Below are 26,159 nucleotides of genomic sequence, written 5' to 3'. Positions count from 1 at the left end.
GCTGTAAAAGAACGACAATCAACAATTTATAAACCAATGAAAATCTGTGGCGTGTGGGTGTAATGTAGGAATGTAACAGCGGATGGCAGCAAAGCACTATGAACACAAGTAGGCCAGTGACATTTTTTTTGTATCATCTTTTATGTACTTAAAAAGCAGCAGCTGACAACAAAATATAGGCAATGTTAATCAAAACAGTTTATTTTACTCAACAAGTGGTGATCAATAGAAATGAAAATAAAATCTTGGGAATCCCGCCCCCCCCCCCAAAATTACAAATTATAGCCGATTCAAACCTTGCTTTGGCACTAAAAAATATATATATATGGATATACAGTATATAATACACAAAAAAGGCACTGTGTCACTTAAGAAACAGTCAACCATTAACAAATACTACATACTGTATATTTAGAGCATTTTATTATGACACGCCAGCCGTAAAACAAAATGCTTCCAAAAAAAGAATCTTTGCGGAGTTACGAGTGTCATCCAGTGCTAAGACTTTGTTTGTGCCACATACTTGCTGCAAATAAGTATGAATTACCCGTCACCTAAAGAGGGTCAGGCAGTCCGGCCTATTATTAACACAAAAGAGAGATGAGGAAGACATTTGCACAGGATTTCACCTCGGCCCGTTTTGCCTTCTGCCCCCAAGTTAGGGAAAACCTGCTCTTGAGCGTTACAGTACGCACATACCTCTGTGGGTGTACCCATTTATACGGATCCTTAGGATCCATTAATGTACCAGGAGAGTACAAACTTGCTCAGTAGTTGGTACAGTCTTGACTTGATAACCTGAAAACAGGAGAGGTCCTTTTTCTGTACCTTTCTGGTTGTGCAAATTCAATATTTGTTCAATCTCGTTCTGAAGAGCAATCTGACAGGCTGTCAGATTCCTGCTCAAGACATTCAAACAGGACAACAGTCGTAATGCATAGTGATATATATATATATTTTTTTAATCTCGTCACGGGTGCGGTGTTGCCTTAGACCTCTCTACAGGAATCCGTGCTCATCCAGTCCTTTCGGGGTCACCGGGTTCCACTTTGCAATGGGCTTGGCGGAAGCTGGTTGTGGTCGGTCGGCACGGAGATCTGATGGCTCAGCATTTGCCACGGGAAGTCCTCTGGCGTCCACGTCACTCTCCCCCGAAGACGTGTGGTCCTCTGCTCTCATGTACAAGGCGGGCTTGTGGTATTTGGCCCGATAGGTATCCGTCATGCAGTTATCCACAGAGAAATAAGTTGTGGGCAGAACCACATCGGGGGAATCGGCGCCATATCGGCCAGGGAGCCTGTCTTCGCTCTCGCTGGCCGACAGGTCGTTGCGTTCCTGGTCCGAGGATTTGTTGGAGCTGGTGTCGGACGAGAGGCTGCGCTCGGCCGGCGTCTCGATCCAGCGGATCAGGGTGTTATGCGAGAGTGCCGGCGTGGTGCTTTTGGGTCGACGGGCCGGTATTACACCAAAGTGTTTAGGGGGTAGCGGAGGGGGGGAGTTGTGCGAAAAGGCATCAATGCGGTTCGCCTCGTGTTCAGAGAAGGGTCCGGCGAGGTCGTCTGAACTGATCCATTCAGAACTGCTTGTCTTTGTCGAGTAAGGCGGAAACGGGCTGACTGGACTACCGATGTTTTCTTCTTTTTCGCTGTCCAGGTAGTTGTTTTCCAAGACTCCGGGAGTGTATCGGAAGGCTCTTTTCCTATTTAAAAAAATTAAATAAGCATACAGTAGACACCTGCGCAGATTATATGAATACATTAAAATGAATTTACCTCTGTAAGGGTTTGTGCAAGTCACACAGGTCTGGAGACCTTTTCTCTTGTTCACCTAGGCAAGAAAAAAAAAATAAAATAAAATTCCCTGATGTTAATTCCAGCACCAAACGTTCTGAAATAAAGCAAGCAGACATCTGTCGCAGCTTTAACTTTGGAAAGCGACTATGTGATGATGTTTTCGACGTGTTATCTAACAGGTCACCACGAGGCTCTCTGCCGGGAGCGGGAAGTATCAGGGCGGCTTGTCTGGCACTGCAGCCTTGGGGAGGAGTGAAAAAGTGGAGGGGGGATGGGGGGCTGGGGGCACTGAGGATGTCTGGTCCAGACAGCGATCGCCAATCCTCCGAGGGTATCTGGCGATTCACCCGGACCTCGCTAGTTTGGAGCTAATAAAAAAATTCCAGCAGATTTACAAGTTGGAGCAATGAAAAGAGATTAGGAGGCTCATACATGTAACACTTAATCAATTTATGAATACATCCGGGGTTGGCTTAAACCCTTTCACCTTGGCACCCCGGCGAAGTAATTTGAAGTGTGTATTTTAATTTGAAGCAAGCATTTTAAGGTCTGGTTGCTACCAAATTTGAACCCTGTGTACCCGGCGAGTGACTCCACGCTACTGACACTGCATTCAGTTTGCAAAGAGAGGTCATCATGTATCACGCGATATGATTTCACTTTCTTGGTCTGAAAATTAAATGAATGCAGCGTTGTTGATCGATCTAAGACAGCAGCCGACGGTAAGAGGCAGACAAGTCAATATTTATCTACGGCATGGCAGAAGATACAAGTCACCTGTGCATCCATCTGATGCTACTCATACCATTTTGCGTTTAACTAAACTGGCTCCAATTTCAGATAGCCAAAATAAATCACAGAAGAATTTGACAGAAAATCTTCATTCGATCTTTAAAAATATTAATTAAAAAAAAAGCTGTGGAAACAATACTATATGGAGAGGTAATGCATTTTTTTTGGGTGGGGGGGGGGGGAATAATTCCACTCCTGCCACTGCATCCATTTTTCCATCCTCTGTCTGTTGCATCCAAATTCCAAAAGCTGGAATTATTTGATATGGAGGAACAAAACTGGCCAACGCAGAGTCCCGCCCTTGCAGTTTTTGCCAAGTCATCATTTCACCAGCCGGTGACGATATAACGGAGCTAAGTTGGAAAAGGTGAGAGCGATCTGCAAGAGAAGCTGACAAAACGGACAAAATGAAGGGGAGAGTGGCCATCTGCGATGCGTCAGCACACTCTCTCAAAGCATTAGAGGCTAAATCCTTTGTGCTGGCATGCAATTACACTGGGGTCAGAACACCCCCCCACCACCTTTCTATACACAACGCTATTGCTTTTTTAAGCTGCCAAGTCCATGAGGCAATTCACAATTTGAGGCTGTTCATCTGTGATCCTCACTTAAAATAAAGAGATGCCGACACACCCATTTGCTAGTGACTTAACAATGACAGAAAAAAATACGAATAATAAAAACACGGATGCCCATTTCGAGAGCCACTGTTGTACGTCCAAGTGTCCGCCCAGGTGAGTGACAACCATAGTTCAGGCCCGGCCTCGGTTTGCCAACTCAAGGACAGACAATTTATGCAACCAGCGAGCGGAGGGAATCCATTCGGCCGGCCCGTGGGTTCAAACTCATTCCGACAATATTCGTGTCGTGCGTGAGGGCTGGTGGGTCGCATGGTCAAGTGCAAACGGGAGCGCTAATGGCCTCTCCGGTGTGTTCCTATGAGGAGTTGCTGGAGCGGCCAAGGATGATTTAGCAATGAATGGCATCGAGAGTCCACACGCTACTCTCTCCGTGGCGGAGGTGGCCCTTTTACACCGGATGTCCGTCGCGCAGTGGCTTGCGGTGAGGTGCATGGTTGGTGAGGCACTGACTCCTTTAGTGTCAGATTTACAAATATATAAAGCAAAAAAAAAGTAGCTTATTCAATTGGCGAAGCATTATATTTGCGACATGCAAATATACGGCACGCAGCACGAGCCAGTTGCATGTATCAACCCAGTTTGTGATGATTGCGCAATGCGATGGGCATTCAGAGGTGAGGCAGAGCCTCACCTGCCTCCCCTGACTGCAGGTATCTGCAGTCGCGCCATGTCAGAGCCTCTGTTTTGTCTCGCACCACCTTTTTGCAAGGATCGTGGCTGGGAATCTGCACTGGGCAGACAACAAATTGAACGCCGGCCAAATTGACTTTTGGCCACATTCAATGCAAGTTTGCCGTTATCGTCTGCATGAATAGCATACAAATATCCTCCCCACACACTCACTTGAAATTTTCCACAAATGGAAAGTGGCTGGGGGATGTTTAGTTGCAAGTGGACGAGGCCATCCATATGGAACAATCCATCCATCTATTTTCTATAGCTCACATCCTCGGTGAGGTCACATGTGAGGTTCTGCCTATCCGGGCTCACGTTGGCCAGGATACAACGTATACCCTGGATTGATCGACGGTCAATAACAGGGCACAAAGACGCATCAGTGCACTCATCACAGCAGTCTGACGCGATTACAGTGTGTTGACTCTTTTTTGGGGGTTTTTAATCCTGTTGGAGGGTTCGGGGGAGCGGGGGGCAGTCTACTTGAAAACTGACACAGGTAGCTATGCTGAGGCAATGTACACGCACTTCAGGTACTTTCCCCCAAACAAGTTAAACAAGTTTCACGAGGGTTGGTTCAAGCTTCTTGACTCACTACTTGTGTTGAAGTCTACCTTGAATTCAAAACAAAACAAGACTTCGAGCAGTTGCGCCCACCTCCACCAAAGCCGAAGGAAAACTCTAGCAGTTAACAGCTTTGGAGGGGAAAAAACAAAAACGGAAATTACTTTCTGCCCTCATCCTACACTGATGAAAACATTCTTGGCAGAGGCAACGCTGTTGCTTTTGTGCTTCGTTTTTGAAACTCACCGTGACCTGGCAATAAACATGCAGTTTGTTGGCTTCCTGTGCTCAGCCGTGCCATTTTCTGGCCGGCTGAGCACAGCTGGGTGGCCCTTACAAGTTCACTCATCATCATCATCATCATGACCACCAACCGCCTCTTATTCAAGATTAACTCAGCGTTCCCGTAGAGGGAATTACTGTTTCTACATCGGTGAGCTCAGAAGTTGCTTTTCTTCCTGGACTCTGTTTAAAAGGAACATTTGGTTTTCCGCTCAAAAAATTTCGCAGTCACTTCAGGTAACACATCAGGCAGGACAATAAATCCAATCAATTTTCTCATTTTCTCATCAAATGATTCTTTGGGGCGGCCCGGTAGTCCAGTGGTTAGCACGTCGGCTTCACAGTGCAGAGGTACCGGGTTCGATTCCAGCTCCGGCCTCCCTGTGTGGAGTTTGCATGTTCTCCCCTGGCCTGCGTGGGTTTTCTCCGGGTGCATATGCATGGCAGGCTGATTGAACACTCTAAATTGTCCCTAGGTGTAGGTGTGAGCGTGGATGGTTGTTCGTCTATGTGTACCCTGCGATTGGCTGGCAACCGATTCAGGGTGTCCCCCGCCTACTGCCCGAAGACAGCTGGGATAGGCTCCAGCACCCCCCGCGACCCTAGTGAGGATCAAGCGGCTCGGAAGATGAATGAATGAATGATTCTTTGGATTGTTGGGAAACTACGTTGGAACCATTTGAGTGCCTTTTTGAGAGATTGTGACTTACCGATAAAAAAGGGAGCTGGCATGATGTCAACATCACTTCCCTTTGGAGGGAAAATATCCCTAAAAGAACAAAGTGAAAAGAATTAATGGTGTCATGTTAAAATCAGCATGCACGAGACACGTTATGAATTTTTCTAAAACAGTTTTCAGGTATAACTGAAACACCCTTGAGGTCCAACAAATATCGTCAAAGCATGGCTTGTGTTTTCACTTGTGGAGCAACACTTTAGTCAGTAACAGCCAATTCTATACCAAGTCTGAAAAAACGTTTAAAAACGTCTTTGGGAGTGAATGGGTTAAGGTGCAGCTACTACAAATGCTTATTTGTGCGCACCTGCAGCAATGCAGCTCTGCGTCGCTTCTGGTTTTTACGTGAAACTGGTTCGCGGGTCAACAGTGGAATTAATGCAATTATTTACCGGGTCAGCTGCAGCTCGCCTATTGATTGGAGTTCTTTGAGAGGAAAGTTCTCCACGACGGGCGAGTCCAGATTTGCGGAGCTATTGCTAATTCTGTCGCTGCTCTCGTAACCAGATTCCGTTCGCTGGATCTTCCAGTTGTCATTATAGACTTTGAGAGTGGCCGTGCCCTTCGACCTCTCCTTGTCGCCGTAGCCGCCCCGGTCGAGCGACTCCAGCGAGCTGCGGCTGCTGCGATTTTCGTGTCTCTGGTCGTCCTCGTAAATGGTCATGAGGCTATTGGGCTTGCGCTCCTCCTGGCCTCCCAACATCGCCTCCCACTCTCGCTCCCGCGTCACCGACTTGCCGCTAGGCCATCTCAACGGACTGATCTGCTGCCACTCTGCGCCAGCCGCGTAGTCAGTGCCGCTTGAGACGCTGTCCACATTGAGCGGTTCCCGCACGGGCTTCCAGGGCCGAGTGGATCTGCCGTGACCGTTCCCCGCGCTACCAGGACGCCCGCGAGAGTCCTGGCTGCTGTCGGTGTCATAGCCGTTGGTCTCCGGTTTCCTACTGTAGTGAGCACTTCTCACGCTGGGCACATTGGGTAGCACTTGAACCCTCGAGTTGGAGCGAAGGGGCACCACGTGAGAAGACCTGCTGCCGAGTTGGGGTGGGTGGTAAATCCGTGTGGGACCTTTGCCCTGGCTGCTGTACAAACGAGGGTCCATGTCGTGCTTGAAACCATTTTCTGGCGGGGAGACGGAGTGTGAGTGGAGGTGATCTTGACCAGCATCTGCGCGGGAATAAAAAGGCCCATTTTTATTGTCAAAGTTGACGCGGCAGTCCAGATCGGCTCCTTTTATAGGTTGCGCGAGTGTGCGCCAGGTTCACAGCGCGGAGGCGATGGGATATATCCAGTTATTACACATTTGATGTTCTGACAAAAGAACACAGCAGGTTGGCGAGGAAAAGAAGGAAGGGCAAGAAAAAAAAAGTGCTAATTATAGCCCACGGGAGTCCAATTCCTTGTTTTTTGTCTTGGCACAATTTAACTTCAATACAGTCTATAGTCCCACCTTCCAAGCAATATGCAGCGATAGACACCAGAATACCAAAATATGACAAAAATAATACATATGTACCGCGCGTCTTGTTTGTCGGTTGTGAAGAGGGGAATCAGAGAATTCTAACTGCGAGAGAGCGGGATGAAAGAAAGCTCAGACGGACGTCAGCAGTTAATCCCCTTTCTGACACGTCGCTCCCTAACCGGCGCTTACATAAGGCCCGCTGAATGGGAGACATGGGGCCGCTCTCATAAAAGCATCAGAATCTTCCCCCCGCGTATGTTCGTTGCGTGCCATCACATGTACAGGCCGTCCACGCGGGTCCGTCACCGACCTTTGTGGTGTGATTCCGCCAGACGCTGACCGCTTCCATCGGAGTCTCTTCCGACTGGATGCGCCTCTCTGCTGGCTCGCTGCGCAACTTCCCTGAAAATCTCTTGGAGTTGCCGCTTGGTCTCGCTGGCGCCAGTGTTCCCTGTCCAACACAGAACGTACAATAGAAAGTCATGCACTTGCGTGAGAATAGAAGGTGTTCTGTGGTTTAAACAGGCAATTGTTAGGACGGGCACCGGAAGCCATCGCGTAGGAAAACAAGATCATGCATAAGGCATTGCTATCCTCGTACAGTATTGTTCAGATTTTATTTTGATGCCGACCCTCGCGGCGCATTGTAGAGTAAGTTATGAACAATCATTATGGCAGCTGGCTTGACTCAGATGACTCCCTGCAAAAGGACGATCGCGGGGGGATGCCGTCGATGAGAGTCATCTCCGTCCTTTGGCTTTGATCATCCGTCAAAAAAAAAAATGTATGCGATCAATTGTGTTCAAAAAAGATTGACCACTGGTCAAAAGAACTCTGCAAAATTAGCCAGCGGAGCAACAAGGTCCCGTACGGCCAGTCAAGAGTGGGCAATTCACTTTTGAATTGAATATATTTTCTTTCTTAAACGATTTTGTTTTAATAAGCAGCCACCTGTGCAGCCTAGCAATGGCATAGTCACTCAAATTAAAAGATAAATCACCATTTCATTCGCAAAGAACGTGTCTACAGGCGCCCTATTTTATTTCTCTCATATTTTTTCAAAGTGTGCTGACATTATGAGCACAAACCACGCAGAAAGTAGTTTGTAGGACTGCCAAATCATTACAAGGGCAAATTCCTCTCTTCCCTCCACTGTGCAGGAAATAAGAATTGTTGCAAACTTGAAGACCACAGTTGGCGTTGGCACGCTTCTTTCCTTTTCCCTGAATACAGTGACGACATCTAGAAACTGGCTACACTGAAGATAAGTCTCTGCTTTGGTTTGCTTTTTCTGTGGCCACATATGCACATCAAAACAAAAGCAATGTGTATTTAACATAATATTTTGATGATAATAGTAAGACTATTGGTGGTCTGGATGTGTACCACGGGTCTTAGTTTGCCAGAGGTGCTTTAAGTTTTTAAATTCATGGGTGGGTTGGGAAAAAATAAAATTGCACCAAACAACCACCTCTCGTGCTCATCTGAGAACCACACCAAAATTTCAAATCAGGTTGTTAGGTTTTACTCAATTTTGTCCACAGGAAACGGTGGGAGGGGGGGGGGGGGGTTCGAGTGTATTTTCGCCCGATGCTTTAAGTCGGGGGGTGTCAAACTTATTTTTGTCACGGGTCACTTTTGAGTTCTCTCTTCCGTCGGAGGGTCATTATGGCAGTGAAACCAAATCACCGTGTCATTTCATCGTATTATTACTTGTACACGACAAATTGATGGATTACTAGTTTTGAAATCAGTCAACTAGACTATTTTCTTTGATTGTTCAAGTGAGTGGAAACAGGGGGACAAAATGATTGCGAAATCTCAATGTTATTTATAACGCATGACAATTTGACATTTCGGTACAGATTTTAGCAAGGATCATTGCTTTCGCGGGCCACATAAAATGATGTGGTGGGCCAGATATGGCCCCCGGGCCTTGAGTTAGACACCTGTGCTTTAAGTGAATGAAAACATGACACAGGATTCTCCTTTTGCTTCATTTAACATTGTTCCTTTGATGTTTGATTACCTCTCTGCAGTTTACAACGATGCAAATTCATGCAGGACATACAGTAACTGTAATTAATGTGTACTTATTGTGTACCTGAACCACGTCCTCCACTAGTTCGGGCACCGTTGCGGCTAAAGCTGGTCGGGGGCTTCTGATTTAAGGAGCGTGGAAGACCCAGTAGAGCGTTCAGATTCTCTTTGGTTAGTTCCAGTTTCTTCGGGGGTGGAAGCGGAGATGTCACGCCTAAGCCGGGAAACCGAAACAGATTGCGTTCATATACGATACGAGCAGTGATGAAAACACACGCGGGACCATGACGGGCCCGTTTCGTCACTCGCCGCCATCAGGCCGGCTGCCACCCGGCTTGGACCTGGGCTGGAGCCAGCATGGAGGGTTTTGAGGAGGATCTTTAAACGGGGATAAAACCTCCCCAAGCGCACAAATCCTGGGGTGTATAATCCACGAGCGAGTTCACTGATTGCACGAGCTGCTTAATGTGCATGCAAAAAAAAAAAAAAACATGTTTTTTTTGTAGCGCAACGTCAACATATCCACCATTCCCTTTCGTACAGTGCGACTTGCCTTCTCCATTCTCAAGGTTCTTGTAGTGGGTTTGGCTTAAATTCTGCCGGGACGCATCCACCGCCGTAATGGCGCTGCCATTCGGGTTGGCGTAAAACAACAGAAGAGGCTGGAAGTGACCTTTAATACATTTGCTGACCGCATCTTTCCACCTAGAGCCGACCTGAAGCGAGAAACAAGAGGCGGAAGGACGACATGTGATCATTTACACTGAAACAAAGCACAAAGGCTCCTTTTCATCGCCGCGTTAAATCTGAAACCTGTGAGCACCAGCAGATGTTGGAACAGAAGCCAAACCGTAACTGGAAATAAAATGAGGGTGAACCGCACCTCGCAGTCCAATTGGCGAGCCCGTGGAACAATCACATTAGCGCCGCTTGGTCAGGTGCCGCCGCGGAGTCGCCACAAAGGCAAAAGCTGTGGGCTAGCAGATGCCCGTGTGCCTCTTAATTAAGCCAATGAAGACTACAGCGGAGGGATGAGGCAGAGCGGGAACAACGGAAGACCAAACAGAAATGTAGCAAATGCAACGCGAGGAAGAAAGCCTCGGTCTAAACGTCAAGCTGTATAGAGACATGGACAAAAATGTCAGCGCCCTTTGAATTTCGAAAACCAGCCGACCGCCGCACCACCGTCTCATTTGGGACCTCGCAGCAATGATTCGAGACAAAATCCCACAAAATTGTGTTTGTTTCTTGAACACGGCAGTAAGTCAACATTCAGACCAGCCCAGACTGCAACGTATCGCAATTGAAGTTCGGACTTTCAAAAAGCATCAGATTGCGTTGAAATGAGAGCCACTTGGAAGGAGAGCAGCGTCGTAAAATGTGTTCCGAACGTATTCATCTATGGAGGTTCCGCTGTAGCAACGGACCATTTGGCGCCGGTCCAAATTAGGATTGTGCGGACTTGGCAGCAGCCCGAGCTCTGCGCAGCACCACTCCAAGTGGATATAAAACGACGGGCTACCATTTAGATAGTGTTTTGATTTTGTTTTCGTTCCGCAAGAAGGGCAAAATACACGATTATAGAATGTAGTTCAGGTTAATTTGCTGTACGACCGAGTGCCTTCGTCACCTCTTTTACGGTGGCATCATCGAAGAAGACCCACTTGGAGGACTTGGTGTGGTAAGCGAAGGCACAATAGTGGCGGCTGGAGTAGCAGATCATCCCCACGAGCTGCAGCTCCCCCTTGTTGGCGTGCTCGTCGGTCACCCTGTAGAAAAGCTGCGCACACAAATAACAGCTGCTAGAAACCGCAATTGGAAAAAAGATCCAATCCGTAAACTGGACGACCGAAAGCAACCAACAACGGGAGAGTGGTCGATTTTGAAAATCCGCCTGTGCCTCTGTACACAGTCAAAACAATCATTTCATGACCATGCGATAACAGTCGCAAAAAAGTAAAAAAAAAAAAAAAACATCTTTCCGATATTCTTCATAAAGATGAGACCATAGAACAGGGGTGGGCAACCTATGGCTCGCATGCCAGCTGTGGCTCTTTTGATGATTGCATCTGTCTCGCAAATAAAACTAAATATTTACGCCCGTTTAATCCATCCATCGATTTTTCACTGCTCCTGTCCTGTTCTGGGCTGCAGGAGCAATTTTAATTGGATGATACTGGCCTACGCTGGCCGTTGCTGGGTAGCAGGTAAACGCCCCCTTTTGAATCAGCCCGCTCAGTCATTAGCACAAAGCTAATCCTTCGATGAATAAAATGGCGAGAAGAAAAAAAAAGGATGACGAATCTGGTACGCTTCAGGACGAACGGACCGAAGGATTCGCCTTTGTGGAGAGAACGGGTTCTGCGGTGCGTCTAATTTGCAAGGACAAAATACCATCGATGGAACAGTCGAATGTAAAGCGGCACTTTGACGAGCGCCATGCTACGTTCGCATCAAAATACTCTGCGGGAGACAACGGGAAGGAAGCTTGCAAGCTTCTGAGCAGGCTGCAAGCTAGCATGCTGCAACTCCATGTATGGACCCGGCAAGATGGCTACAATTCCGCTATCTTTGCTGCATCTTGAGCAATCGTGAGGAATGGAAACCCATTCACATTAGCGGTGAGTATTATAACAACATTATTTTTTTTCAATGATACATTCAGAAGCTTATTATACAGTCTTTTTTTTATTCACTTTTCCAAATATTTCCAAAAATTTTGCTTTCATGGCTCTCTTAGTCAAAAAGGTTCCCGACCCCTGCCATAGAAGAAGAAAAAGAAAACTACATTCAAGAGACTGTCCGGGCTTAGAATACAGATTTATCACAACAGGTCATTGTCGCGCTTCGCCAAGCCCGCTCCGCGTAATTAGATTCGTTACGTTGAATTATTTGTGTTCATTTGGTTTCTATGCTGGCCCGTCAAAATATTGCGTTGGGGACATTTGCCTAAAACACTAAAAGACAAATATCTGGAAAGGAAGAGCAGCAGAATCGCGAGAAATAAGTTTTGTCTGGCCCTCATGCGCTTCCTGCTCTGCCAGTTCTCACCCTCGCGAACAATAGATTGCAAACAATCGGGGCGGCGGTGGTGCTTTTGACACCCAATAACGCCACATTAAACACTCCCAAATGAATTGAGGCTTTTGTGGTGAGAGATTGAGAAACATGTAAGAGGGAGGGCCGTCCAACAAACACACTGAACACTTCAGTGCGGAAGTTATGTAACGTGTGAGGAGCCCACCCCCGCCTTTGATTTCCAGCAGCGCTGCACGACTCGCCAATGGCTTTCAAGCTCCGCTGGTGGGGAGGGGATTTGAACTTGTTGACACCAACGAGTGGGGGCGTTTTTGATCAGGCGGGGAGACCCCGGCGGGGGCGCTGACTGCTTACGCAACGGCCGCAGCTGACAATAGACACGAGCCCCTCGCGGGTGTCGGCACCGCGGCGTGTGCGGTGGCGTCGGCGCTCACCGCTGACAGGCTGAGGTGTGGCCCGAGTGAGCGGATCACGTCCTCGGTGAGGTCCGACTGGTCCGAATCCCACACGAAGCCGATGGTGACGATCTCCGGGGAGTTCATCAGGACGCGCCTGATCCGAATCCTCTGGCCACATTTGCTCTAGAAGCGGGAAACAGGGGGGGGGGACACAAAGCAAAATCCTCCATTTTGACACACAGTTTCCAAGACTGGCCGGTCAGAACGGCATACGAGCGTTTCGCAAGCTTTATTGAGCAGAAAATGTCACAGCTCATCAGTAAAAGAAATATTGCGAACTTTGCTGTGTACTGAGAAAAAAAAAATGATGCTGGAGTTGCAATTTCCCCACAAATATACTTTCTCGGCATAAAATGTGGGCCTCCCTGATGAGTTGAAGACAAAGCTGATATAGTAGCAAGCGCCATGAGCTTACTCTGTTGTATGAAGGCCAAACACGCACATTTAAATTGTCCAAAGCACATTCTGCCATCCAGTGGAAGGGCATTGAATACTGATCGGCCTATCGCTATTTGTAACTGACATCATCGATCATTCGGAACAATTATCTTTGCCCAAATTAAATGAATGCATAAATTGCCCGCGAGACACCCGATGACCTCACGCCAATTTCCGTGGCATCGTGGTAGAAAATAACTGCTGTGAGGGGTCAATAAATTGCTGCACCGGCGACCAAAGTCTGCAAGACAACCGAATACTGGCTGGGCTACGTCACAGGCGGGGCCGAACCGCGCCGTAAATAAGCCACTTACGGGACAGTTGCGAAGGTCGCCGACCGTACACGCCGCTTGTAACAGTTCTCCAAAGGAATCGTCCTTGCGCTGAGACATTTGCTGGCTGGGGACGAAGAGGAGGCCCAAAACAGACAAGTGAGGTTGACGACGAGCAATTCGGGACTTTTATGTTGCCGCTGCTTTACCAGAGTGCGGTGGTGGAGACATAATGCACCAGCTCTATAAACGGCAACGGGTCAGAGGATGCCCCACAGCTGCGGCACACGGACTGCGGACAGGGAGACAAACAATGTCACCAAAAACATGAACCATCACATCATTTACATTTCCCTCTTATCGCTACTCGATCCAGTGGCTGTAGTGTGCACAGCGGCCAACAGGGCAGTGTATTTATTTTTTTTCCCCCTTTTCTTCAAGAGGGCACCCGAGTAGGCAGCCGTTGGCAAGTGCTCTTCAAGAGCTTTGCTTTTTGTTGTTGTTGTTTTTGTCACATGGTGTTCCTGCATGTGGACTGTCTGCAGTGTTTTTGGCCGCGACATTCCTCAAAAGGGAAGAATCTGTGCTTGGTGGTTGCGCCTTATCGGCAGCACGCGTGTACAGTCGCCGATTTTCATTGGGAGGAATGCCGGCGTTTGCGGGTTTTTTTTGCGCTTGCAATGGGCAGCAGTTTTCACAGCTCCATTTTGTTTAGCGGAGATGACGGCGCTGTTGGATGGCTTGTGGAGCCGAGGATGAGGAGACAGGAGCGTTTTATTTTTCACAGTTGTGTGATAGGTAATACAGTCTAAGATTTTGTTTTGAAAAGTTCATTAAATGAATGCCATGAAATGATTCATTAAGTTATCAGCACAATAGGTTAAAAATCATTGGAACGCCGGAGAATTATTCAAACACACGTTAAAAGGAAGATTTGAATATAACATGGAAATGTTTTTCTGACAAAAAGGAGCAGAAAATACAAGATATATTCTCCTTTTCATCCCGATTTTGTGTTTTCATGTAAATGTGTCTGCTTTTTTTAATTAGTTTTTTTTATTTTGGCACTTGTTTGATGGATACCTGTATAATATATATATATATATATTTTTTTTTTTTTGGGGGGGGGGGGGATGTGACAGTTTTATTCTTTCTCATGTTTCGTAGTAAGGTCGAACTGGTCTGGAGTCGGCATCATGCAAGGCCCGGTGGTCTGTGTGTGTGTGCGCGTGTGTGCAATTACACACCACACCATCTGTGGTTTACTGGCTTCTGCTGATGCTGCATAAAAACATTTATTAAAAACCTGCGAACAATCAAATCTGCCTTATTCCACTGAGGCCGCCCGCTATCCAAACATGATGGATTGGACTCACACGGTCTCAGACGTTGATTCATGCGTGTGCCTTGCAACCGCGGCTTCCGGCATTCGCGCAACCGAACCGCGAGCGCAGATGACGTCCCACTGACCTGCTCGTAAAGCGACATGGCAAACTTCTGATGGGTGATGCAAGACTTTGAAGTGCATGCGTCGGTCTCCTCGGGCACGATGTGCAAGTGGATCCTCTCCAGTATATTTTCCTGTCACATAACATTGGATTGATCAACACCAGCCCACCAAAAAATAAATAAAAATAAAAAAGCACTGTGGTCAGCTCATCTCTCACTCGGTTTGAGCTCAGTGCGGGACAGAGCAAGCTTTAGGCATAAGGTTTCAAAGCGGGGAAGATTCGTGCCCAGTGAATCGGGTGTTCTCAGGTCTCCGCGCGATAAAATATTGAAGAATGCATGGCAGTATTTGAGAGGTTACAGCATCACAGCCGGTTAATCGGACATCGAATGCTAAATTCTCCATTGGTGTGCAACTGCCGCCAAGAGAGCAAAGTAAAGAAATGTGGGCAATTGAGGTTGTCTCAGGGAGACCACATAGGCACTGGAAAAAAAAAAAAACGTCATGACCTTTATTCTCACCAATAATGTCCGTTGAGATGTATGAGTGATAGCACAATTATCCATCGCCACCAATATTCAGAATGACGGCCAACAAGATTCATTTCAAACTGGATTATTTTGCCTCTGATGCAGCTCTGTCTCTCTGTTTCCAAATACCGGCCTTCCTTGACTACTGTCTTTCCCCGGGGGGTACATTTAAAATATAAATAAATAAAATATAGCTTTCTCCATAGTGTGTTGTTATCAAGAATTGTTTTTTTTTTTTAGATGGTTGAACATTAGCACTAGCGAGTCACATTGACCCTATCCATTTATTTATTTGTCGTGAAATGTAAATGTCTAACTTTCAGAGACACCAGAGGGGTTGGGGGAAAAAAAAAACCTAAAAAAACAAAACAAAAAAAAGTTCCGGCAATTCAAACACATGCCAATTGGCTCACGAGTTAAGCCCATTTAACCAAAGCGGCAGTACCTACCAAGGCTGAGGAACTAGGCCCAATTTGCTTTGGTTCCTACCGTTATGCTTCATTTCCCCATAATAGTCCTCCTTTTATTTTGCTTTTGATAAACACATTCAGTGTGGCGCCGAAGTGATGCAATCCCTCTTATATAATCTATCATCCTGATATTTAGTGGCAACCTGGTAGGGGCTGACGGGAGGGCGAAGGAGGGACAGACGCTCTTTTCTGTGACCTCGCCAAGCAGTTTGTTGCAGGACACACAGATAAACTCTCCCGTTCTGCTACTCTGCTTCCCGAGGGGGTTACCAAGGGAACTTACAAAGCACTCTGCGGCATCGTCCATGAAGCCCAGCTGGAAGCGCTGCTCGTCCTTAAAGGTCTCCGCCAAGGCGTGACGCAGGTTGTCTGATGGCAGCGCGCGCTCTCGACTGTGCTGGAACTGGGAGAAAATGCCCTGAGGAGGAAGAAGACAAAAGGTTTGTGCGCAGACAAAACAGAAAAAAAAATGCCGTTGGCCGAAAAAGCACTGGACCTTTAATGCGCAAAAGATGCACGACTCGCCAAGACAGAAGTGGCCGGGTAGCTGCCTCAAGCTGCGTCTGAAGATGTCCAGCTGCCACAAGACCTACACAATTAGACAAAAAGCAAATTGTTTTTCCAATTTTCAAGGTCCTCCAAAAGAGAAACAATGCCAATGGGTGGGGGTGCTCATCTCCAACCAGCTCATCTGCCGCCTCACCCTGTGAGTCAGTCGCGCTGAGTTGGCGGCTGACCTCACCACGGGCGTCTGACTGGAAGCCATGAGGCAACTCGGGAGCCAACACCCCGGCAGTCACACAACACAACCTTCGAGTGTATTAATACGTCACTCGGGAAAAGGGCTGACGAACACAAGCGGTGACTAAGTCGTAAAACTGGAGGACTTGGTCTACGGCTTTGGCATGAAGACAAAAACAAATTTAGAAATCGCATCTCGGATTGAAACACCCATCAGAAATTTCTAAAAGGGAAGCGTACTATTTTTAAACATATCAGGAGTATCAAGAGTTTGAGAATGATGGAATTCTGGCACAGGCATGTGAAGTTTCAACACCAGAGTATCACTTGGCTGACATCATCGAATTCAGAATTTCCTAACTGTTTGTGAGCCAAGGCACATATTGTGGAAAATCTCATGGCACACCACGCAACACAAATGTCACAAAAAGTACAATGTAATCCCTTGTTTATCAGAGGGATTCCATTCCACAACGCCCCGACAGACAAATATGTGACATGGATCAGATTTTTTTTCCCCCTTCAGTGTGTACAGTAGAATTCAGATTTTTTTCAAATCCAATTATGGCCTCTGTCATTTATACGGGTCTTTCTACAGCACAGGTGCCAAAGTCAAGGCCCGGGGGCCAGATCAGGCCCGCCGCATCATTTTATGCGGCCCGCGAAAACAAATCACGCATGTCAAGTTCCATGATGCTTGCTAAAGTCCGAATCAAAAATTTAAAATTGTCATATGTAATCCACAATAACATTCATTATTTTTGACTTCTGATTTGAAAACTAGTTATTCATCAATTTGTTGTGCGCTGTGATTGTAACATACAGAGGTGATTAAACATTTATATGGTTTCCCAAAATTCATAACGGCCCCCCAAGGGAAACCGTAACTACGATGTGGCCCGCGACAAAAAATGAGTTTGACACCTTTGCTCGACAGTATGAATGCTCATCCACGCACATCCGACCTCGACGTCATCAAAAGTATGCAATCCGCATACGATAAAATCGTGTTCTCGTAACAGTGTTGATTTTATATTTAAGTTTAATTCCATCTCACTTGAAAGCTAACAGATCAAGTGGACATTTGTGGCGATAGCTGTGATTCAGCCACACACACACACACACACACACACACACAGTTCAATCGTTGCGCCACCAAAATATTTCTACCTCCTCACGTCTTGTTACTCATTCGATATGCGATAAGATGAACCCCTGATCAAAACGTACATTATAACATGGACTGCCTTTGCCGGCAGAAGCCAGCGGGCAGCCATCTTACGTTGCCACCGTTACTGGCAACCTCTGATGTGTTTTTCGCTGAAAACATTCCAATCAGCCTGCCTTTTATGACAGGAAGTATTGAGAGGGTCAAACTTCATCATTTACATTGACCATACCATGGATATCTCAGTATCGCGAATAGTAATTGACAGAAATTAAGTTTACATATGACAGCATTTTTTTTCTTGATGGCCTGGCATTGTTCATTGTTCCGACAACAAATCTTTGTGTAGCAGTTTCAGAGAAAATATGCATTTAGAGCATCACCCAAACTTATGCATTCAAGTTAAGCATGCTTAGTGAGTGTCAACGCAAGTCAAAGTCATGCCTGGTGCACATGACTGAAATCTTGGCCGTGTTCAAAATTCCCTTGCCGCAAGAAAAGCACAAGCGAACGTCAGGCGAACATTTTGCGACCTTGAACGAACTCTGACAATACTTAAAGTTCGCTACCTTGGCTAGCGTTGGCAAAAAAGAAAAATCCTGCTACACGCTGGTATATTAAGATATTTTGTGATGTTTTCTTTAATCAATGTATTTCTTCTCAGTGAAAAAACTGCTTTGAGATGATTGCATGACTTGGTGACTTGCTTGCCTAAGCAATTTCAGAGATGGACTCTGGAGCCTGCTTTGACGACTTCAGAGATAAACTATTTAGCCTGCCTTGACGACTTCATAGTCTGATTTGTTTGAATTGTCAAAACTTGATTGAGATCAATGCCACTTGATTATAAAAGGAGGGGAGCGATGCTCCTCAGCAGAGTCCGCTATGGGTTACCGTACAAACGCCTAGCTCGTATTGAAGCTCACTCTGCTGAGGGTGTTGGCTCTCCACCCTACTGGCACACGGTAAGAGTTCTTTAGCTTCATACAACCTGTTTGAACTGTGTTATCATTTCTGTGTGGGACCAATAAAGTGCCTATTGTTGGTAGCCAGAAGTGTCTTGTCGTTATTTCTGAGTGCCTATCTCCGACGATCCTTTATAAAACTTGATATTCATTCAAATTGAGTATCAGAAGTGTTTCAAAACACACGCTAAAGCCGCAAAATGTGAACCTCAAGGGACGACTGAAGACTGAAGCAGATCTTATCTCCACTCACTCACAAAAGTAGGTTCACACAAAACTGGCATTGTGTTTTATGAATAGCAACGGGTGGAAACATGGTAATTGGATCTCGGCCATCAAGAGGAAGAGCATGTAGTTGTTCAACCCGTCACTGTACATCGACGGTATTGAGAGATACACTTCGACACTTGGCCTGAAGTAAATTGGTACGCTTCATTTGAAACCGCACAGCAGTTGGGGACTCCGTCTGATTAACCAGGATAGTAGCTAGATGTTGGGAAGCTGTATTTTCAAGCGCATGCGGCAAGAATAAGCAAAGCAGTACCTGCACGGCACTGTTGAGAAAGCAGCTGTTCTGACCCGGTTCGTTCAGGAGTCCTTTGGTGGGGGCCAGAGACATCATGCTCCCCGGCTGGTAGCCCTTCCCCAGATTGCTGCCCGGCCTCTTGAAAAACCTGCGCAATGCCATTTGCGTCGCTGAGTCAGGTCCTTCTCAATGGCTTTGAGCGGAGGCAATCGGGGCGTGCGGTCCTTTTGCCCCTGGGAGGTGTAAAACGACCCCCCACCCCAAAAAAAAAAAGTCTGGGACTATGTGATCCCGCGAGCTGCAAATGATGCCCTGCTACACATGGGCCACGAGTCCACGTCTTGCGTGCATGACGAAGGTCTTCAAATTCAAATGGGCAGGGGGGGGGGATTATAATCCACGTAACAAGTTTGTGAGGTTTAATATTCCACAGGTGAGACGCTTTGGAACCGCAGCGAACTCATCTTGCCACATATTTGTGATGCTCCTCAGGACATTCAGTGCTCCGTTGAAGAGGCATAAAATCCACGTTCAGCTTCTGTCCAAGACACAACAAACAATGAGGTCATTTGGATTTCACAACCAGACCTAGAATGTTGCATATCATTCACATTTGTTACATGGGTTCATAAATTTAATCCGGCAAGACAGAGGCATTTAGAAATTGGAAAAAAAAAAAAGTTCCCTACTCTGGCCGAAGTCAGGATTTTAAGGAATGTCAACAAAGCTTGCACATTAACTTTTACAAACAGCCCTTAAAGCAGAGGCCAAGGTCGAAACGGAGCGTGGGCACGGCAACGACGGTGCATTCGCGTTCCGCTTGTTTCCACGGGCATTTCACTGAGCGTTGACAAACAAAAAGGGACAAACAGTAGCCAGAACTTGTAACCGTTTGCATCTCATTATTGTCATTCATTAATCTCCTGGTGTATGCGACACATTGACCAAGATGAACGAGACTGAAAATATCCTGAGCCAACATGCACAACACATTCACATTCATTCTGGGGCGTCTGCTTTTTTTATTAACGCCTACCAAATCCAACTTCATGGTTTTGCCAAAACTATAAACAGTAGCTTAATTTATTTTTTATTTTTTATGATCGGAGGTGGTGACATTCACAGTCAACAGAAACAGAAAAGAACAAAAAGGTGAAGCAGCGCTAAACAAGCTCTCGTGCCAAGTCCGCATGTGATGTTTCGAGGCGAATCGCCAAAGCTTGCCACAAGGGTCCGCCACCCCGCACTCAACGATAGAACACTCACAACTATGGCAATTAAGCGTTGCCCATCTGTCTGGCATCGAATTATTTCCCCATCGGTTGATTTGGGTCAGGTAGGACCCCTGGTCATGACCCAGATCCCTGAAAAACAACCTTCAAACCGCAAAGTTTTGTTTTTTTTAATCAGTGTACATGTGCTCTGTGCCAATGACGACTTTTGAGAGGTTGGACGAATGCTTGCACTGAGTGTGCCAGTGGCTTTTATTACATTACTCAACTCCCCGAGAGGCACGCAGTCTCGGACAGGCACATTTTGATCTATTCTTGTGCCATTCCAAATGACACAAATATTCAGGAATGTGCATAACAAATGTATTATTTTAACTCAAGGTTACTCAACATGTCCCAGGCACAAAAAACAAACAAAAAAAACACAAACCATACCGCAAGGTTTCAGCCACAACCAGTCAGGCAACATTTGCCATTATGGAATTTCAGGAATCCTGGACAGATGACGACGCGGCACCCGTGGCACACTTATAAGGAGCCATTTTGAGTTTGGTGCTTAAAGAGCGCATTTACAGTCATCATCCTCATGCAATTCAATTAAACAGCGCCAGGATTGTGGGCTTGTACTTTGCAGCTGGCCTCCATGGCAACAAGATTCCAAAGCAATCACTTAAGCTCCGACTTGCTTAAGAGCCACAAGTTTTTCAGATTAGTTTCAGGTCTGACGGGAAGAGTGGAAAGCGGTGCCCGTCCTCCCACGATTGTACCAGACCATTGCAAAAAAACTATTTTTTTTTTTTTTTAACGGCAGCTATTATCAGGCGTGAAGGGTCAAAGGGGCTGTAAGAGAACACCTGCCAATCATTTTGACGGCCCAAATAGGAGGAAATCAAGATACAGTTGTGTTGAAATAAAATCTGAAAATATATATCATCGTCAATGCACTTGTATTAATACTGTAAACTAAGCGTGTGTTAAGATAAGATATCCTTTATTCGTCCCACAATGGGGAAATTTACAGCCTCCAGCAGCAAGAATGTATGTAGAAAGAAGAAAGGAGAAAGAGAGAAAAAAAAAAAAACATCTTTCAATTAAATACAATATGAACACAAACGGATAAAAAGTTAGTGGACCGAATGAAAATATTCCACAGATCTAATTTAGATTTCCTCCAAGTGAGCCGTGATACTTTTTGGCCCGACAAAACCCTACGACACGGACCACGCCGGGCATGTTTTTAGACTCGGCCGGACCAGGTTACAAGGCACAAAGGTTAAAGTGGCACATAGTGAAAGGCTGACGAGCCAGCGTCAGCATTCTTACAGCATGCCATAATCTGCCATTTCACGATTGCCTAATAAAACCTAATCGCCATCAGAAAATGGATCCCCCTTTAAATCAAATTCGATTCGTTGATCCGGTTTGAAAACGACTGACAGCTCAACAGTCGTAAATGATCATTTTCTCTCCACCTCAACAACATCTCCCACGAGCGCGGATCCAGAGCAGTCTACTTATTACGCAATAAATAGGAAACCATTGATCCCAGTGTGGAAATTGGGTCACTACATCAGCTGGATCAGAACCCCGCCACCCCCCAAAAAAAAGAATTAAATAAATCAGGCCAAGTCTGAACTGTATGTAAGTATGTTCCAACTTTTTAAAAGACATTTTGTTGACACTTGGGTCCGTGTCCATCGTTAACAGAAGAGATTTGATACTGGCTTCAAATGTAGCAACAACCAAAAACGAATAGCCAACGAAGGAATACTTGAGCAGTTTTATAAGCAAATATGATTTATTTTGTTTGCTTTAAGGCAGTAGAGGAAGTCCGGAAGTCTGCAAATAAAATGTTTCACTCAGAAGTGTCAAATAAAAAAAAAGTCCAGAGCTTCTTTCTCCCCCGGTCATTTAGAAAATGCACGAGCTAGCACCTCGGAGCAATCACCCGGAGAGACAAATCAGCAAGTCCGGATGGGGCCGAGGGAGTTGACGGTTTGGCGTCAAGTCATCGGCATTTGATTGACTGATGGACGAGCTCATTAGCAACGCCTACATTTGCACAGGAGGCTGGAATTCCCGATGACTCGATCCAAATCGGATCCATTTCATGGCGGATGGACAAAATTCCCTCTGCGATTATTCTCAACTACCATTCAGGTGCCTAAATGTGCTTTCTCAGAAACAAGCCTTGCTTGCTTGTCAAGCCTTTCGGACAACAATGCCACATTCGGGCCGGCAAATTGAAACGGATCACCCATGGGGTGCTGACTCACCAGCTATTTCTCACTGTTGTCCGGCAGTGGAAAGACTACATCAAAAACAAAAGCACATGTTCCAGGATCCAAGACTTCCCACTGCAGAAACAACACAAACAAGAGCTGAACTTTGCTTTACATTTCAATTCATAAGAAATGCATGTCGTTCAAGTTAAACGTGGAAATTAAATGGTAACCAAGTCATAACTTTGTCAATCAATCCCCCTAAAAATAAATAATAACTTGAGAATTAGATGAATTCTCCTATGCAAAATACAAATTAAGGATGACTCATTTAAGATAAATATTCAAGTTAACCTTTACACAAACTTCAATCTATCCACAGGTGAACAATAACTAAGAAATGCAAATAAGATCAAATGAAACTTCTCTGTGGTTCTAATTTAACAAAATTAAATAGGCTTGCTTTGGATTTCTCCTGAGCCCAGAAAAAAACAAAAACAACAACAAAACTGGAAACTGCAGCAGGCCTGAAAATCAGTTGTGAGATGTACAGCTACAAATGCCGGGCATCATCCGCACATTACCACTGCTTTCCACGTCAACAATTGCAGCATTTAGTTCTCAAGTGCGTCACTTCAACAGCTACCATCTTGACCAAAGGCAGTTTTTACTTTGTGCTGTTTCAGCGACATGATGACAGACTTTTCATGCACTTAGAAAGGTCTCACAGGTCAAACTAAATTAAAAAAGGAGAAACAAAACTGGTTATTCGGCATGCCTCCAACTCCACTTAAGGAGGACAGAAATCGACCACGGTCGCTTCATTCAGGATGAGCCGTACAAGACAGATAATGGAAATGCTTTGGGTGAAAAAGGCAATTAAGATTTAGAGCTATTCTGACCACAAAAATACTGCATCATGGTCGGCCATCCATTTTCTGTTCACTCAGCCATCGATCTTCCGTTCCAGGGTACACCATGGACTGGTCACCAGTCAATTGCAGCCTTCACACTCCAAGTTTGTATATAATGAAAATAACGTTTTTTAACATTATTGGTTTTTGGACTGTGAAAGGAAGAAGCCATGAAGATCACATCAACTCTTGAGATTTGAACTCCATAACCTCAGGACTGTGCTGAGGTGATACCATTGACAGCTTCTAGTTAAATCGCTGTTCCTTTCAAATTGCCAAGATGACAGACAACATTTTTGGGCACTTTCGGCATCCACTTGTGAATTTAATACTTCACACGTCGACGCTTGCTACAACACACAATGTTAAGAGTGGAGCATGGTTGAAATCACTTGAGGTTATTGACAAATGATACATTTGGTCGACTATTGATCGAATTTGTCCAATTTATAAATAAGGCCGCGTGGAAGCCTGTTTACTTCAAAGCGTACACTTGGTGTTTTGTTATATACCGATTTTATTCACACTTAATTGTTCATTTTAATTAATTACACGAATAGAGAAGTACGTTTTTTTGTTTTTTTATTATTATTTTTAAAACCTCCGACTGGCTGTATTAGAGCCACACGAGTGTACGCTTAATTTGGCTCGTCGTCTACATACGAATGAGACAAGTGTACACGACAAACTTTTTTTTTGGCGAGATGAACGTTGACGTCGCTTTATTTGGCATACGTTTTATGGTTTTTAGAGCTACTCTGTTTCATAAACAGGTCGCCCTGACTTCCTGATTCTTGCGCTTACCTGGATTGCGACCAGGTATATTTCCACCCAGCAGAAGTAGGATAAAGAAAATAAAAATAATAAAATAAAATACAGAAAAAAACCACAAGTACTTACCTTGGGTATCCGAGGAAATTGTTCCCCATGTGCTGCAATATCTTCAAAAGCAGGAGTTGCGAAATTGAAAAGTGGGAGGAGACGTGAGAATATGCCGCAAACTTCCGTCCTTGTTTTCAACTCCAAACGTCGCCCTTCTTGTGACAAATAATCCCCTTTGCGGTGAAATTTGAAGCGGATTTGTTTTGAAGGCTGGGTTGCGGTAGAGGGAGAAGGGGCAGTGGCGGTAGTCCCGGATGAGGCGCTACAAACGGACACGTCTACTTTTGTTGCTTTCGGCACCTGAACTGGATCAGAGATGTTTTTTGCGAGGAGAGATGTCCAAGTCAAGTCACGCCCCTTCCTCCCGGACTCTCTGACTGAGGCGCGCTACGCACACGCACGCGCCCGCGCGCACACGCACGTACACACGTGCAGGAGTTGCACATTGCATTCACGTTTGCTATTTGTACACAACAAGTACAATATGTCAGCAAATGATTAAACGGGGATGGGGGCGGGGCGTCGTTAAATATTGACTGGCCATGGCACAGTCGCATATTTGTTGTTGGTTTTTTTTTATTTTTATTTTTTTTCAAAAGAGCAGAGCGCATGCAAAAGTGACGTCTGCAGGCTCTCGTTAGGCAAACGCCATCTGCGTTATGAGCTTGTGTTACATAAAAGCAAGCACATCAAATGTAGTCATTTTTTTTCCGCTGTTTTCGTGGTATTCTTGTATATGCATGATTTACCGGTTGTTGCGGTGTTTTAACGGTTGCTGCAGTGTTGTACAGCCCAACACAGCATGCATTCAATATTTTACTTTAACGTGTGTGTGTGTGTGTATTTCTGTTTTGATATACTTAAATAACTTATTTTTGCACTGCTTACATCTCTACTGTGGCCCTGTCCTGCACTACTGATGCTGCAATACTTGTTTGAAATGTGCTATTTAAATATATATATTTTTATTATTAGTAGTACAGTAGTAGAAGTACTAGTAGTTATTGTTGTTTTATTGTTACTATTCAGTTTTACACATTTCAGACATTTTAGTCATGCTAATTTATGCACAACAATTAAACTACCACGTAAACCTTATTATATTTATTTCTTCATTTATTCAAGTATAATTGTTCTTTGTTTTTCAGAAAAACTATGAACACTTTTAAAGTTCACCAAATGTCACTCACACACACACACACACACACACACACACACACACACACACACACACACACACATATATACATATATGTGTATACAGTATATGCTGTTTTTTGTTGTTGTTTTTTTTTTTTTCATAATTCTCCAGTGGGTGTGCTGCAGCCTTTCCCAGCCGATTTCGGGCAGCAGGCGGACTATGGCAGAATGTATTTGTACCTTATTATATTTATTTATTCATTTATTCAAGTATAATTGTTCTTTGTTTTTCAGAAAAACTATGAACACTTTTAAAGTTCACTAAATGTCACTCACACATAAATGTGTGTGTGTGTGTGTGTGTGTGTGTGTGTGTGTGTATGTGTGTGTATATATATACTGTATGTATATATGCTGGTTTATTGTTTTTTTTTTTTTTCATAATTCTCCAGCGGGTGTGCTGGAGCCTTTCCCAGCCGATTTCGGGCAGCAGGCGGGCTATGGCAGAATGTGCCGCACAGTGCTTGTGTTGGATCTCACTGTATTTACGAGTGGTGTAAATCTACTTTCAAGTAAATCAAGGAAAAGGGATACAGCATGCGATGATTTAGCATGTGTGCGGTGAGGGGGTCACAATGTATCAGCACAGTGCAGTCTTTCCCCAGGAAGTACTTGAAAGGACTCCATTGAAGAGACACAGCCATTTCCTTCCACGCATTTCCCTGAG

At 45.3% G+C, this 26,159-nt stretch overlaps 1 protein-coding gene across 3 annotated transcripts; it reads right to left on the bottom strand.

The window, feature by feature from the left end:
* Positions 1-185: 185 nt before the first annotated feature.
* On the bottom strand, positions 186-24,666 carry LOC127587593 (inactive ubiquitin carboxyl-terminal hydrolase 53). 3 transcript variants are annotated; one of them, XM_052067208.1, is made up of 17 exons: positions 24,311-24,666; positions 22,551-22,631; positions 19,061-19,580; positions 16,139-16,231; positions 15,926-16,060; positions 14,663-14,773; positions 13,402-13,484; positions 13,235-13,319; positions 12,459-12,605; positions 10,616-10,765; positions 9,539-9,701; positions 9,050-9,199; positions 7,256-7,396; positions 5,876-6,650; positions 5,458-5,516; positions 1,773-1,827; positions 186-1,699 (listed from the first exon to the last, which is right to left on the bottom strand). In XM_052067208.1, exons 3-17 carry the CDS (start codon positions 19,202-19,204, stop codon positions 1,000-1,002), a joined length of 2,991 nt encoding a protein of 996 aa, XP_051923168.1. In that variant the 5' UTR covers positions 19,205-19,580; positions 22,551-22,631; positions 24,311-24,666; the 3' UTR covers positions 186-999. The 3 variants fall into 3 exon arrangements, with proteins under 3 accessions (XP_051923168.1, XP_051915727.1, XP_051930877.1); XM_052059767.1 differs by lacking the exon at positions 22,551-22,631 and having other exon boundaries at positions 24,311-24,664; XM_052074917.1 differs by lacking the exons at positions 9,050-9,199; positions 22,551-22,631 and having other exon boundaries at positions 24,311-24,665.
* Between the last annotated feature and the right edge of the window lie 1,493 nt (positions 24,667-26,159).

Source organism: Hippocampus zosterae, chromosome 1 (assembly GCF_025434085.1).
Source record: "Hippocampus zosterae strain Florida chromosome 1, ASM2543408v3, whole genome shotgun sequence".
Classification (NCBI taxonomy): Eukaryota; Metazoa; Chordata; class Actinopteri; order Syngnathiformes; family Syngnathidae; genus Hippocampus; species Hippocampus zosterae.
Note: the sequence above shows the minus strand (reverse complement) of the source record. Positions and strands in the feature narration are given on the sequence as shown.